At 36.3% G+C, this 15,876-nt stretch overlaps 2 protein-coding genes across 2 annotated transcripts; both read left to right on the forward strand.

The window, feature by feature from the left end:
• On the forward strand, positions 1–5,474 carry LOC104750554 (urease-like). The gene is made up of 18 exons (XM_010472364.2): positions 1–146; positions 304–377; positions 477–522; positions 658–763; positions 939–1,081; positions 1,214–1,324; positions 1,640–1,803; positions 1,909–2,287; positions 2,370–2,478; positions 2,608–2,747; positions 2,860–2,997; positions 3,081–3,172; positions 3,376–3,505; positions 3,593–3,751; positions 3,885–4,052; positions 4,335–4,469; positions 4,582–4,653; positions 4,736–5,474. Exons 1-18 carry the CDS (start codon positions 21–23, stop codon positions 4,955–4,957), a joined length of 2,514 nt encoding a protein of 837 aa, XP_010470666.1. The 5' UTR covers positions 1–20; the 3' UTR covers positions 4,958–5,474.
• Positions 7,401–11,569, forward strand: LOC104750555 (lipoxygenase 6, chloroplastic-like). The gene is made up of 9 exons (XM_010472365.2): positions 7,401–7,887; positions 8,475–8,749; positions 8,836–9,070; positions 9,151–9,483; positions 9,582–9,667; positions 9,743–9,856; positions 9,940–10,244; positions 10,326–10,592; positions 10,674–11,569. Exons 1-9 carry the CDS (start codon positions 7,503–7,505, stop codon positions 11,431–11,433), a joined length of 2,760 nt encoding a protein of 919 aa, XP_010470667.1. The 5' UTR covers positions 7,401–7,502; the 3' UTR covers positions 11,434–11,569.

Raw genomic sequence — 15,876 nt, forward strand, 5'->3', positions numbered from 1 at the left:
GGGGGGGGGGGGATTGAGAGATGAAGTTGTTGCCGAGAGAGATTGAGAAGTTAGAGCTTCATCAAGCAGGTTTCCTTGCACAGAAGCGTCTTGCTCGTGGCATTAGGCTCAATTACACTGAATCTGTAGCACTCATTGCTACTCAGGTACTCTGCTAAGTGTACATTTGAGATTGATTCATTTTTGTTTCATTTTTGTTTTTTTTTTCCCTTTTTCCCAATATTTTTTCTGAATTCATAGTTCTTATACCAAGTAACAATATAGATGTTCCATAGTTTACTGTTTTCACGGTTGTTGTTGTAGATTCTTGAGTTTATTCGTGATGGTGAGAAAAGCGTGGCGGAGCTTATGGATATTGGTAGACAACTATTAGGAAGGTAAGGTATATTATATTGTTGCTCCATTTGTTGTGTTATTTGGTTTGTTTGATTTATAACTTTGAATACTATTGATTTTTTTTTCGTGTTTTGTAACAGGAGACAGGTTCTTCCTGCTGTTGTACATCTTCTCTATACGGTTCAGGTGGGTTTTTTTCATTAACTCTGTTGATTTTCTTTTAGTTTTTCAAAATGTTCAAAATGCTTTTTTATGTTCATTGCTATTTTTGGTGTGTCAAGTTATCATATAGTAACTAGTTTAGGTGTGTTGTATATGTAGGTTGAAGGGACGTTTCGTGATGGTACAAAGTTAGTCACGGTTCATGAACCGATCTCGTCTGAAAACGGCAACCTTGAACTAGCTTTACATGGATCTTTCCTTCCAGGTTCGTTGCATATTCTACACACGTACTAACTTCTTTTCTTTTTTGTTTTGTTTTGTTTGTAATACTTTGCTTAGAATGTTTCATGTGAGATTACATTGATGCCAGTTTGTGAAAGTATTAATATTGTTAATGTAGGTTACTTATGATATGATATATTGGCTTGTTCGTTTCGCAGTCCCTTCATTGGATAAATTTCCAGAAGCTCATGAGGATGTAATTCCTGGAGATATAATATATGGAGATGGAAGTATAATAATAAATCATGGAAGGAAAGCAGTAGTTCTCAACGTCGTCAACACTGGAGACAGACCAGTTCAGGTGTGTAAATTTGCCATATCTTGCTTCTTCTGTGTTTCTGTTTTACTGCAAGACTTTATATTTCAATTCTCATTCGTTTTATATGGATGGAGATAGAATTCAATATTCAATTTTTCAGAGTCTCTTTTTCAGGTTGGAAGTCACTACCATTTCATTGAAGTGAATCCATTGTTGGTGTTTGACAGACGTAGAGCTCTTGGTATGCGTTTAAACATACCAGCTGGAACCGCTGTTCGATTTGAGGTTTGGATTTTCTGATTATCTCTGTCTCTTGTTTCATTGCTCATACACCTTTGGATTTGGCCTCATTTAGAAAACTCTTCTGTATCTCATCTATCTAGATGGTTTTTGTGCTGGAACTGATATTTGGAGAAAGGAATAGTAACACTAGAAAACCTTTAAAATATTTTTTAAAAAGGTTGAATAGCATCATCTTGAGGGATTCTCTGCTGTTGCCATATTTTACTCATTCTGTTAATGTGATATCTTTTGTTGTTTTTCATTACTAAGGAATGAACCTCTTAGTCCTGTCAGTGAAAATTGTTATGCTTTTCGTAGCCAGGAGAAAGAAAGAGTGTTGTACTTGTGAATATTGGTGGAAACAAAGTGATAAGGGGAGGGAATGGAATTGTTGACGGTCCGGTTGATGATGTCAATTGGCCAGTTGTGATGGAAACCTTGGAGAGGGGAGGCTTTAGGCACCTGGAAGATGCTAATGCTAGGTAAGTCCTATTTATTTTGGATTTTGTATGTTCCAAGATTGAGTTTTACCATGGTCACCTTACTTCCATATCCAACAAAATCAAGTTTTAATGATCTCTTTGCAGTGAGGGGATAGCAGGGGAAGATTCTAGATTTACAACTACAATTACTCGTGAAAAGTATGCAAATATGTATGGTCCTACCACTGGTGACAAGCTTCGGCTAGGTGATACCAACTTGTACGCAAGAATCGAAAAAGATTATACTGTTTATGGAGATGAATGTGTATTTGGAGGGGGGAAAGTTCTAAGAGAAGGCATGGGTCAAGGAATAGAGCAATCTGAAGCTCTTTCTTTGGATACTGTCATTACCAATAGTGTGATAATTGATTATACAGGAATATATAAGGCAGACATTGGCATTAGAAATGGTCATATTGTCGGTCTTGGAAAAGCAGGCAATCCAGATACCATGCATGGTGTGCAGAGCAATATGCTTATTGGGGTAATTTGATACACTATATAAGCACTGTAGTTACCATTTTGGCCTTTTGGGCTACTTACCTCCTCTTGTTTTTTTTTCTTAGAACAAGACTGAGGTTATTGCTGGAGAAGGAATGATTGTAACTGCTGGAGCTATTGATTGTCATGTGCATTTCATATGTCCTCAATTAGTATACGAAGCAGTGTCAAGCGGTGAGTAGAGTAGCCTGACTGCATATACTTGTTTCATGTTGTCTAGATTAACTATAGTCATGTATGGAGAGAAAGCATAAGCTTGCAAGTCTTTTAGATCACTTGCCTCTAACTCGTAATTATATGCAGGCATTACAACTATGGTTGGAGGAGGAACAGGGCCTGCTTATGGTACACGTGCTACTACCTGCACCCCTTCTCCATTCGATATGAAGTTAATGCTGCAGTCCACGGATAGCCTGCCACTAAACTTCGGGTTTACAGGGAAGGTGGGATATGTTTCTTCTTGACAATGATTTGCATCCATGTAATCATCTTGTTTCACCAGATACACCAATAGCTGACTAGAACTCTTACGATTAGCAAATGTATTGTTGTTAGGGAAATACATCTAAACCGTTAGAGCTTCGTCATATAGTGGAGGCTGGAGCAATGGGATTGAAGCTGCATGAAGACTGGGGAACTACACCTGCTGCAATAGACAATTGTTTGGCAGTTGCGGAAGAATATGATATTCAAGTCTGCGCTTTTCCCTGACATCCTCTTTTAAGGGAACAAATTTGAAAGTTTCTCTAATGAACTCAATTGTTCGTATTTGACAGGTGAACATTCATACTGATACCTTAAATGAATCGGGTTTTGTGGAGCACACAATCGATGCATTTCGAGGGAGAACGATACATACATACCACAGGTTCATCTCACCTCTTCTTAATTTTAGTTATGTTCGGTATCTTAAATTCGTTGCTCCAATTCCTCATATGCTTGGTAGGTATGAAGTTCAGTTAGCTGATAAAACTTTATGAGTTACTACTATATCAAAGTAAGGTCACTGACTCACTGCCTATATTTGAAGCAAATATTTAAGTGCTACTTTTGTTAAATTCTGCTGGACAGCGAAGGTGCTGGTGGTGGACATGCGCCAGATATCATCAGAGTTTGTGGAGTAAAAAACGTACTCCCATCATCAACCAACCCAACACGGCCATATACCAAAAATACTGTAGATGAACATCTTGACATGCTGGTATGAGAATTTAAAAGGAAGTATATGACTAAGGGTGAATTACTTTATTTTTGTCTTGTTAATAACCTCATATGCAAACACAAGCAGATGGTTTGCCATCACCTTGACAAGAATATCCCAGAAGATGTAGCTTTTGCTGAATCAAGGATAAGAGCTGAAACAATAGCAGCAGAGGACATATTGCATGATATGGGAGCAATTAGCATTATCTCTTCTGACTCACAAGCAATGGGTCGCATTGGAGAGGTTCATTCCTCTAAACCATAAACATTTTGTGAAATCAATACTTGAAACTCGAAGGTTCTCAAAAGAGCTTTTGTCACTCTTTGCTAGATTCTGTTTAGCGGAAAACTTATTATGGGAGAATTCTGTTTTGCAGGTAATAAGCAGAACTTGGCAGACTGCTGACAAGATGAAGGCTCAGAGGGGTGCCACTGATCCTAATACAGCTGATGATGATAATGCGAGAATAAAGAGATACATTGCAAAGTACACTATAAATCCAGCTATAGCCAATGGGTTTTCTGGCTTAATTGGCTCTGTTGAGGTATGTATGCTTATCTTCAACTCACACACATCTTATACCGTTACTATACAGATTTCTTTTCATGTTGCAAGTTTTTAGTTCTGTCATCCAATACATGCCAAAACAGTGTGAACCATCTTTTATTATACACAGTTTATTTCCTGCGTTCACTAATGAGATTCTTTATGGATGAGAGAGCTAGCAGTAGTGTTTGTAATCTTACTTTGGCTAAATAGTGGAAGTCTGTAATCAATTAGGGTCAATGTTTTTGTTTACTTGATTGTAAAATTTCATTCTCTGCAGGAGAAGAAGCTGGCTGACCTCGTTATATGGACGCCGGCTTTCTTTGGAGCAAAACCAGAAATAATAATTAAAGGTGGCAATATATCCTGGGCTAATATGGGCGATGCAAATGCGAGCATACCCACTCCTGAGCCGGTACTCATCACTGACTACTAGTTTCTGGACATGTTATCGTAAACAACACGTCTCTTAAGTTTATCTGGTTGATCAGAACTATAACACTCTTTGCTTTATTTTACGACGGTAGGTCACATCAAGACCTATGTTTGGATCATTTGGAAAGGCCGGAAGTGAAAACTCTGTTGCATTTGTCAGCAAGGTATGGATTTTTCCTCTCTTTCTCAAATTGATTTGTGGATCAGTTAACATAAGTATAGTTTCTTTATTCTTACGTATCCTAGGCTGCCTTGAGGAACGGGGTAAAAGAAGTATATGGACTCAATAAGAGGGTTGTAGCAGTCTCCAACGTGAGGCAGCTCACAAAACTCGACATGAAGCTGAATGATGCGCTTCCGGACATTACCGTGGACCCAGAGACATACGTTGTCACAGCAAACGGCGAGGTCCTTACGTGTGCCCCAGCTGATTCAGTCCCTCTCTCCCGGAACTATTTCCTCTTTTAAGGTAGCTGAAATTTCAGTTGCTTTATCGCATTATATATATAGGCTTTGCTTGCTAAAGTGAGACACCTAAAGCACTATAACAAGCATATACCCATAACCCACATCTCTTATGTTCATTTGCAACATTAGCTTCTCTGAAAAACCAAACAAACAAAAGGTAATGAGAGAAGCAGATATTAATTGGCAAAGGGATGTGGTGAATAGATGACCAAGTATAGTGAGTTTAAGAAGTAATGTTGCCAGACTAGAGGATCCAGATCCACTATAGAACATTAAGGTGATGTCTCTTTCTTAGTTTCTTGATGGCATGAAGCCAGTAGTGGACTTCCCTGATTCTTGTGGGGTAAAAGCATTTACATCATTACAGAAGCAATTTCTAGAAGACATCTACAGAGAGTTATTGTTCTGAGCTCTTATGTGATTGTTATCTTCTCCTCCTCTATTATAGTGCGTGTCACCATCTTGTTTCAAGATCTTCTTCATGCTATTGGAGTCATTTAAAACTCATTTCACTAAATTTCATGGTCCTATATCATTTTACAAAATATACCACTTCTCCTACTATATACCAAAAACATGTTGAACTAGTGACCGTAATTTACGAACCTATATCATTTCACTGTGAACCTTAATCCCAGTTGTGCGGGTGCCATCGTGTCCCCGGCATATATGCACAAAATTTAGTAGTATTTGTATCGATAATGCAATTTGCTTTCATGAAAAGGGACATGATTAGACGATTTGAAATAGACTCTTAACCTAACATCATGAATTGATATCAAAAAGACAAAAAAAAAAAAGTTGAGTATTTAATATTACCTCCACTTCAAACTAGTATTAGATATTTTGAGTTTTTACTTAATTTAAAGAAAAATTATATGCAATTACAAATACAAGTAAAAAAAAAAGGTTTGGTGAATCAAGAACATTGCAAAATTAAATTTCCAAATGTCTAATGATTTTAAAATGAGAGAAAATTATTTTGCAGATTCTTTTAATCTTTTTATATATGATTTGGATTCTTATAGAATAATAGTATATAGAGATATATACAAATACAAAGATCTTAGCTGGACACTACGTGAAGATCATGCTTGGGAAAAAACATAACTTGGATGTGCATCCGCACACATGACGATAGACATTAGACATTCTTAGTATATATTTTATTGAATCTTAAATATAGTTTAGTGTTCAGATTATACGATTCGGCGATACGAAACTTTGTCCACGAGGAACATATTTTATGTATGTAATCCCTATTTTGATTTCTTCTTCTTCATTTAGTATATAGAAATGATTTAATTTTAGTATATTGCAGAAAAAGCATTAGTTTAGTTGGTATAACTTGGCAGTTGGCAGTTGGCAATTGGCAATTATAATAATATGCATCTCTCGGTCATCGTCTTTGTTCATACATATAAGTACGTACGGTTCGGCCACAATTGACCTGTTCACACGGTTCCTCGAACTGATTCATATTTCGGACAAGCTGTAATAATTTAAATGGATATGCTGTAATATATGATTTAATTATGTAACTAATGAAAGACCAAAAGGTTTGGAACATTAGTTTATACTATAACAAGCTTATCAATAAAGAAGTATTTTAACAAAAAAAAAAAAAAGAAAAGAACATATAGAATGAAAAGAAAAAAAAAGAGAGAGAGAGATAGACTTGTATTATTAATTGACTTAACATATTGTCTTATCCTCTTAAGTATTTATTCGAAAAGTTAAAATGAGAAATTTGAGGATGGCGGTCCAAGAAAATCGCCAAGTTTAATAATTTGTTTATTTCGTTGCATGTGCTTAATACTTCTTCGAATCTTTTACTACAAGTCTCTATTTCTACCTCTTCTTCTTCTTCTTTTTTTGCAGCTTTTGTTTAATTGTGATAAATGCATACAATCCTTAAAGGATATATTAATATAATATGAGTTAAGATGAATCAAGAATGTAAAACTAGAGGAGATAGTATATTACCATGATTGTTTTGGATGTCATATGCGATGAGTGCTCCACTATCCTATGTGTGCCTTCTCAATAGTCAGTCATTTATGAAAGACGTAATCTCGACAATTTTTTAAGACGTAAGCTCGAAAGACATGTTCATAACACCCAAAAAAAAAAGTACTATCTTATGTGTTTTATAGCGTTGACAAGAACAAAAAACTCATCGCGTCTTTAACTATAAATATCTCAAAAACTTCCAATTAAAAGAAATTAGTAAAATACAGAAGTAAACTTAAGCACACCACTTGGTTTTTGGAGTCTGATTTGATACTCACGCGTTATTACACGCGTGACAAGTAAGTACACAACCGGTGTGAAAGTGACTGACACAACACTCTCACGGTCAAAACTACACAAATTTCCTGTCTGAAAATAAACCCAAAACGCACCGCTTTAGGTCGTCTCAGTCCTCTAGCACGAGGTCCACGAGCATCATCTCACGTTTGCCTTATTTATCATCTCTCTCTCTCTCTCTCTTCACTCTACAAAAATCCAAACAAAGAAACAAAATAAAATTTTAAAAACAAAAATGTTCATAGCATCTCTGGTGAAGACGAACTTCCACGGCGCCAGCCTAGTGAGATCTCTGGCGTTTCCCGCTATCACACAGAGGCGAACACACCGAGTTTCTCTTTCAAGAAGACAGGTTCGAGCTGTGATCAGCCGAGAAGAAAAAGCGGTGGATCAAGAAGACGGCAAAAAAAGTACAAACACACAACTTATAAGTTCTTCTCCGTTTCCATGGCAACAAAGATCTAAGTATACGGGATCAAAGACGGTCACGGCCGTTGTAAAGATCAGGAAGAAGATGAAAGAGAAGCTTACAGAAAGATTTGAACATCAATTAGAGCTTTTCATGAAAGCCATCGGCCAAGGGATGTTGATTCAGCTTGTCAGTGAAGAAATCGATCCTGGTTCGTTTTCTATAATACTTACTTACTATATTTCTGGAGTTTCCTTTTATAGCTTTTTGATAAAATTATTTTGGACTAGAAAACAAATCCAAAACGCTTAAAGATTTTGAGTTAAAGTTACCAAATTTATTCGTTTCTTGTTTGTTTCTCTCTGACCATTTTTTTGGATTATTACTAGCCTTCAAAAGTAGCTTTTTTGATTCTTGCTAGCATTTCTTTTGTTTCCTTGGATCGTATCTGATCTTTTTTATTATTTTTGGTTAGACTCAAGATGACAGCTATTTTTTTAGTCGTGCATAATTTAATGATATTTCAGTTTTAACTAAAACAAATTAATGATATATTAAAGACCCATCGGCCAATCTTAATTCAAATTTGTCCTCTCATTTGCTGTCAATGTTCTGCTGGAACAAGTTTGGTCATTGTTGATTTGTTGTAATGATGTGTGTGATCTCTATACATTTTTGTACGATCAAATAATAAATGGAATAGATCTGAGTTATTTTGCTATCCACCTTTTTGAATTATTATTTTTCTTAGATTGCCAAAATTTTCATCCGGGTTGTAGTATTCTTGGTACATTGCAGAAACTGGTAAAGGTCTTAGGAGTTTAGAAACACCGGTGCTTGGACTCCCAAAGGCTGTGAAAGATCCGAGATGCCTTGAATTCACAGCTGACTTTACAGTCCCGTTTGACTTTGGTAAACCTGGTGCCATTCTTGTCACCAATCTCCTTTCCACTGAAGTTTGCTTGTCAGAGATACTGATCCGTGATTCCGGTGAGACCATTCTCTTCCCTGGAAACACTTGGATTCATTCTAGGAATGATAATCCTCAAGCTAGGATTATCTTCAGAAGTCAAGTAAGAAATCTTCCTTCTTCTTTTGTCTTTTGATCATTGAAATGTATTTTTTGCTAACAAGTGGGAACCTATATATTGTTTCATAGCCATGCCTACCTTTACATACTCCGGATGGGATCAAAGAGCTACGGGAAAAGGACTTGGTCAGTGTACGTGGTGACGGTAAAGGCGAGAGAAAGCCTCATGAGAGGGTTTATGATTATGATGTTTACAATGATTTGGGAGATCCACGTAAAAAAGAACGAATTAGGCCTGTTCTTGGAGTTCCAGAGACGCCTTATCCAAGGCGCTGCAGGACTGGCCGGCCTCTTGCTTCAAACGGTAATGATCTCTTTATAACTCACTCTAAATACTTATGGTTCATCTAGTTTTGGTTCTTGACTTGGTGAAATCATTCTCAGATCCACCGTGTGAGAGCAGAGGGAAAGAGAAGGAAGAGTTTTATGTTCCAAGAGACGAAGTTTTCGAGGAAATCAAGAGAGATACCTTTAGAGCTGGGAGATTTAAGGCTCTCTTTCACAACCTTGTGCCATCTATTGCAGCAGCATTGTCCAACTTAGACATTCCCTTCACATGCTTCTCTGATATCGACAATTTATATAAATCTAACACTGTCTTGGGACATACCGAGCCAAAAGACACAGGCTTTGGCGGCTATATTGGTGGTTTTATGAATGGGATCCTCAACGTTACAGAGACACTGCTAAAATATGACACTCCAGCCGTTATAAAATGTAAGTTTTTTGTCTATGATATGGTCTCATTCAGAGTAGTATCATTTTATTGAAATATATATAACACATGGGATTCCTCTGTTATGTGTTGTTTTCAGGGGACAGGTTTGCGTGGCTAAGAGACAATGAATTTGGACGTCAAGCTCTTGCTGGTGTCAACCCTGTTAACATTGAGCTACTGAAGGTGTGTTTCATTTCACCATTTCAAATTCAAGAAGTTCCTATGATAGTTCTGATACTTTTGTAATTGTTATGGCAGGAGCTACCGATTCGAAGCAATCTTGACCCGGCTCTATATGGACCTCAAGAATCTGCTCTTACAGAAGAAGTCATAGCTCGAGAAGTTGAACACTACGGAACAACCATAGAAAAGGTTATTAGCTAGTGTGACAAGTGTACATTTTTTTCTGATTGAGGTACAATCTTTCTCATCTTGTTGATCTTTTACTAATGCAGGCGCTTGAAGAGAAGAGATTGTTTCTTGTGGATTACCATGACATGCTCTTGCCATTTGTAGAGAAGATAAACTCCATCAAAGAAGATCCAAGAAAGACATATGCTTCAAGAACTATCTTCTATTATTCAAAGAACGGAGCCCTGCGGCCATTGGCCATAGAGCTCTCCCTACCTCCCTCAGCCGAATCCGAGAACAAGTTTGTTTATACTCACGGTCATGACGCTACTACTCATTGGATTTGGAAACTAGCCAAAGCTCATGTCTGCTCAAATGATGCTGGTGTTCACCAACTTGTGAACCACTGGTATGTTAAGTTACTTTAGCTTAATTTGTAGTCTCTATTTATGTATTTAACAGTATATAATTTTTTTTGCAACTCTCTTAGGCTAAGGACTCATGCATCCATGGAGCCTTACATCATTGCTACTAACAGACAGTTGAGTACAATGCATCCGGTTTACAAGCTGCTTCACCCTCACATGCGCTACACGCTAGAAATCAATGCGCGTGCACGTAAAAGCTTAATCAACGGAGGAGGAATTATCGAAAGTTGCTTCACTCCCGCAAAATACGCAATGGAACTTAGCTCCGCTGCATACAAGAATATGTGGCGGTTTGACATGGAAGGACTTCCTGCTGATCTTGTTCGGAGGTTAAAGCTCTTTTGACTTTGCTTAACAACAAAACACTCATTATTATATGTCTCTTTAACACGGTCTAGTATCACTTACAGGGGAATGGCAGAGGAGGATTCATCAGAAGAATGTGGCGTGAAGCTTGTGATAGAAGATTATCCATATGCAGCAGATGGTCTTTTGATATGGAAGGCCATCAAGGACCTAGTTGAATCCTATGTGAAACACTTCTACTCTGACCACAAAGCCATAACCTCTGACCTTGAGCTCCAAGCTTGGTGGGATGAGATCAAGAACAAAGGTCACTACGACAAGAAAGACGAGCCTTGGTGGCCCAAACTCAATACAACACAAGACTTGTCCCAAATCCTAACCAACATGATATGGATCGCCTCGGGTCAACACGCAGCCATTAACTTCGGGCAGTACCCGTTCGGAGGGTATGTCCCAAACCGACCTACCCTGTTGAGGAAACTTATACCCCACGAAACTGATCCGGACTACGAAATGTTCATGCGAAACCCTCAGTATAGCTTCCTAAGCTCTCTACCAACACAGCTCCAAGCAACCAAAGTGATGGCGGTCCAAGAAACGCTCTCGACACATTCCGCAGACGAAGAGTATTTGATCGAGCTAGGAGAAGTGCAGAGACATTGGTTCCAAGATGAAGAAGTGGTTAAGTATTTTAACAAGTTCTCGGAAGAACTTGTGGAGATAGAGAAGACGATCAACAAGAGAAACAAGGATAAAAAACTCAAGAACAGAACAGGTGCTGGGATGCCTCCTTATGAACTACTTCTCCCTACTTCACCACATGGAGTCACTGGCCGTGGTATTCCCAACAGCATATCCATTTAGATGTATATATGCACAACAGATATATATCATTATTATGTAAATATGGTGGTAGAGTCTATTATGAGGCATATATTACTTTCTTTTTTTCCAATGTAACATGATAATAATATATCCAATAAGTTTTAATCATCTTTCATTACTCTCTAGGGCTGGTCCCGAGACCTATCATTTGAAACATGAGTGCAGCCAAGATCACCGCTTTCACGGGAACGTAACTCATATGAATAAAAATCATCATTACATAATATTATTAATAAAAAATAATCATGAGAAATACAGTCGAGAACCGTGGATATTTTGCAGTGCTTTTTTTTCTTTTTCCGACAACATTATATTAGTTGGATGGCTTAAACCAGCTAGTATGAGAGGACATTGTCTACATCAAAAATATATTGCGATTGTTCGTGAATATTTTGCTCCAACGAATGGCAATATGTTATTATAGCCAATATACAAGGAAAATTGCAAAATTAATACACTCTATGAGTTTGCAAAGTACTAGTAACCGAGACCTAAAACCAAGCAAAACCTAGAGAGCTCTAAGGTTTGTGATTTCTCATGGTCAAGTGGATACTCGCGGGTTTCTTTCAACATGGAGTTAATAGATTCAGCTAGGTTTGATGTCATGTTGTTGTACCGATCAGAAGGATAATAAGTTTGTGATTATTTCCTAATATCCGCTTGCCAAAGATATTATCCGCTTGCTACCATCAAAGATTTCAGTTAACAAAAAAATCAAAAGAACTGGAATAAATGAAGAACCTCTGAAACATGTTTTCAGGTCTTTTTACAAATGGAAAGTAGTCCCATGATGAACAACTGGATAATTTTTTTGAAAGTGCGGTTGCAAATAATTAAGCACGATCAAACACAAAAACTAGATCCTTCTAATCAGGAACGATATTTTTCAAACATTTCTAAAACCAGTCTCATTATGCGTCATTTCATAATCAACTATAGGCCTGGACATTCAGGTATCCGATCGGATTCGGGTTCGGATGTTCGGGTTTTCGGATTTTCGGATGTAGAGATAAAAAACCCGATCGGGTATTTTCTAATATCGGGTCGGGTTCGGATCGGGTGTCTTCGGATTCGGGTAATTTCGGGTTACCCGAAGTCATAAAAAAAAATCTGTCTTGAAAAAAAAAATATATACTTTCTATCTTCCTCTTCTTGTCTCCTTCTTCTTCATCTCTCTTTTTCAACAAAAAAAACCCTATATTTGTTTATCCATGATTACTACTTCAAAAATTAAATCGTTCAAATTCCCTACCAAATCTAATATTTATAACAAATTATATAATATGATTCATATTTATCTTCCAATCTCACTCACTCTTCAAACCCCACAAACTATATTTTTTTTTTGTAGATTCGCTTGTCATGTTTCTACTAAAATTGATCTGGGTAATAAAAAAATAAAATAATTATGGGTTCTGTTGATTGAGAAAGAAAAAAATAAAATAATTTTAGAATACATAATTATATATATATATATATATATAAATAATTAACGTTTTCATACTATGACATAAAACTAAGGTGACAAAATGGTTTATGATAAACTTGTAAATGCCTAAGATATTGGGTTCAACCCTACTTAGATGCATTTTTGTATTTATTTCGGGTTAGTTCGGGTTCGGGTAATACCCGAACCCGATCGGATATCCGAATTTCAAAGAAACTAAATCCGATTGGGTATTTAGTACTATCCGAATCCGAACCGAACTGCCTATTTCGGGTCGGGTTTGGGTTCGGGTTTTGGATTCGGTTAAAATGCCTAGGCCTAATCAACTATATCAAAACTAATAGGGTACAAATTAAAATTTCCATCATGAGTTGAGGCAGCAAACAAAGTTGATTTTTAGAGTCATAATAAGTAGAATTTTGTAGCAATAAGATGTATGTGCAAAAACTGTCCCGAAATTAGAGATTAGTAAAGATGTATGCTTGGAGTGATTTTTCTTTTTTATAGTATTTGGTTTTAGTATTTCCAATTTATTTTGCAGCGCCGTACAAAATTTAGAAGAAAAAACAGTTTAAAAAAAAAAATAGAGTATCTAATTTTTGTACTTTTAACAACTTTCCAAAAAGAAAAATCCAAAATCCATATTTTGGGGTTTCTCCCTCAAACAATATTTGATCCATCAACATAAAATCAGAAACTAAACAAATTACATTAACTTTTTCCTTTTCGGTCTGGTGTCCGAGTTAATTGGTTAGACAATGACTACTTCACTTATTAGATTAGTATTGGACAGAACCGGACATTGCCCTTTACCATCTCACTACTAGGAGACTGGGACTCAATAAAAAATATAACAATGTAACTTTCTTGCATTAGAGGAGAGGACTTACACCTAGGAAAATAATGAGTCAAGGAATTAGAAATCGAGAAAAAAGAGATCGGCGTCCTTGGCCTACACCTTCATGACCAGAAATAAAGATCTACGTATAGCCAGAGCCTAGATTAATTACTGGAACTAAAACGCTGGTTTTAGTGCACGTGTGGAAGACAATTTGTAGGGTTTGTTGACCATAATTCATGAACCCGGTTAAACAAGCATCCTATCCTAGACCAAAAGAAGTGGCTGGATAACCTTTTTCCTTTCTACTTTCAAAATTATTAAAAAAAAATTCACCACAAATCAAAAACTAAAAACCACAAACTAAACCATTTAAAAATCTATAAACAATCATAGTGGTATTTTATGAAATATTTTTCTTTTTTCTGGTATTGATCAATATACATTTTAACATAATTGGAAAAAAAAAAACTTTTTGTTTGACGCCAAAGAATTGTTTAATTTATTGAGAGAATTTGTAAATTAGAATCCACCTATGAGATTTTGTAGCTAGCTGATTTTTAAAAATGTGCTTCATGTCCCTTGTATAGTACACAAACTATTGAATAATAAACACAAATATTTGGTTTGGAGTTTGACATCATCCTCTACAATCTTTAGGAAAAAATGTAGAGAAAAGAGTGCATATAAGAGGGATTTCAGATGAACTAAGGAGGTCTGAAATTGAAAAGTTCACTTACTCTCCATCTTGATCTCACAAAGCAGCATGAGAATTTTCCATTGCCGCAAGAAACGTTTCTTCTATCTCTTTGATTAGTTTGAGTTTTACCTTTTGTAGTATTCGGTTCGTTCTGCAAAAAAAAAAAAATAGTATTCGGTACGTCACTCTGATTTGGGCTTACCAATGTAAAATGTTTATGTTGTTGTCAAGTTTTCAAATACATTGTTGTCTTTTGAATCCTTGAAATTTAGGATATGCATTCAATCAACTTTCTGTTTTTTGTCTTGTCTTATGAGTGGGACAATTGCATTATTTCTTTGTGGAGATCACTATACATTTTTAATGTAATTGACAATACAAAAAGACAAAATTGTTTGACTGACGAAAACAAGAAGCTAGGTGAATTGCTTCAGGTTTGCTCTAGGTCGAGAGTTCATCAATATTAAGCTCTCGTTTGCTCTATTTCATAGTCCTCCTATACCAAACTATTTTGTAATTGTTTATTAAAAAGAAATTTTCACATATCACACCAAATAAAAAAATTCTTTCACCAAATGATAAAGTCATATTAACTTCACATGAAATAGCCACTAACTAAAAGCTGACAAAAATGTCCTTGTCAATAGATAACTAGTTTTTTGTTTAGTTATCAAACCATTGCAATCATTTAATTTTTATATAAAAAAAAATTGATTGTAATTAACTTTTCAAAAAACAAGAAAAAAGGAGAGAGATAAACACGAAATTCATCATCTCACCATAAAAAAATTAGAAAATTTGGGTAAAATTTCCAATTTTTAGTTTCTTTGATTCTCTAATAGTTAAACTACTTAATCCAGCGAGTTTGGGTCTGTACAGTTCCGACAAGTTGGGTGTATACAATTTCGGTGTGTTAGAAGATTCAGTGAGTTTGGCTGTGTATAATTCCGGCGAAAAGAAGAAGTGGTAAAAATTTCCAGCAAGTTTGGGTGTGTAGAATTCCGGCGAGAAGAAGAAGAGGAGGAAATGCCGATGTGTTTGAGTATGTAGAACTCTGGTGAGAAGAAGAAAATGAAAAACTTTCCGGTGAACAACAGCGACAATACTAGCTAGGTTTGTAGAAGAAGATACAAGATGACTACAAAATTACAGTAATATCCTTCATTAATACGGACTTATGGACGTACACTAAACAAAATAACGTTATGTACGTACACCAAACCGCAACATATAGTATACGTACACGATTTGACATAAATGTACACAATCCTACACAAACTCTAAAAGTTAAACTCTAAGTTATATACGTACACTTCTCCGACTGATCCGCGGCTGCTGTTTCTAACTCACTATTGTTGCTAAGCTCCCTTCGGGAGAGTGAGCTACACACGGTCATACAAACTTAAATGTACACAACCCCTAAGAAATTAAACCTTA

The sequence above is a fragment of the Camelina sativa genome, chromosome 16 (assembly GCF_000633955.1).
Source record: "Camelina sativa cultivar DH55 chromosome 16, Cs, whole genome shotgun sequence".
NCBI classification, from domain to species: Eukaryota; Viridiplantae; Streptophyta; class Magnoliopsida; order Brassicales; family Brassicaceae; genus Camelina; species Camelina sativa.

Bases quoted from the DNA above. Each gene is read 5' to 3' on its own strand.
- LOC104750554 (XM_010472364.2), top strand. From the start codon at position 21: ATGAAGTTGTTGCCGAGAGAGATTGAGAAGTTAGAGCTTCATCAAGCA. The intron at 3,752-3,884 runs GTTCATTCCTCT...TCTGTTTTGCAG, and splicing joins CAATGGGTCGCATTGGAGAG to GTAATAAGCAGAACTTGGCA. The intron at 4,053-4,334 runs GTATGTATGCTT...CATTCTCTGCAG, and splicing joins GCTTAATTGGCTCTGTTGAG to GAGAAGAAGCTGGCTGACCT.
- LOC104750555 (XM_010472365.2), top strand. From the start codon at position 7,503: ATGTTCATAGCATCTCTGGTGAAGACGAACTTCCACGGCGCCAGCCTA. The intron at 9,071-9,150 runs GTAATGATCTCT...AATCATTCTCAG, and splicing joins CCGGCCTCTTGCTTCAAACG to ATCCACCGTGTGAGAGCAGA. The intron at 10,245-10,325 runs GTATGTTAAGTT...CAACTCTCTTAG, and splicing joins CACCAACTTGTGAACCACTG to GCTAAGGACTCATGCATCCA.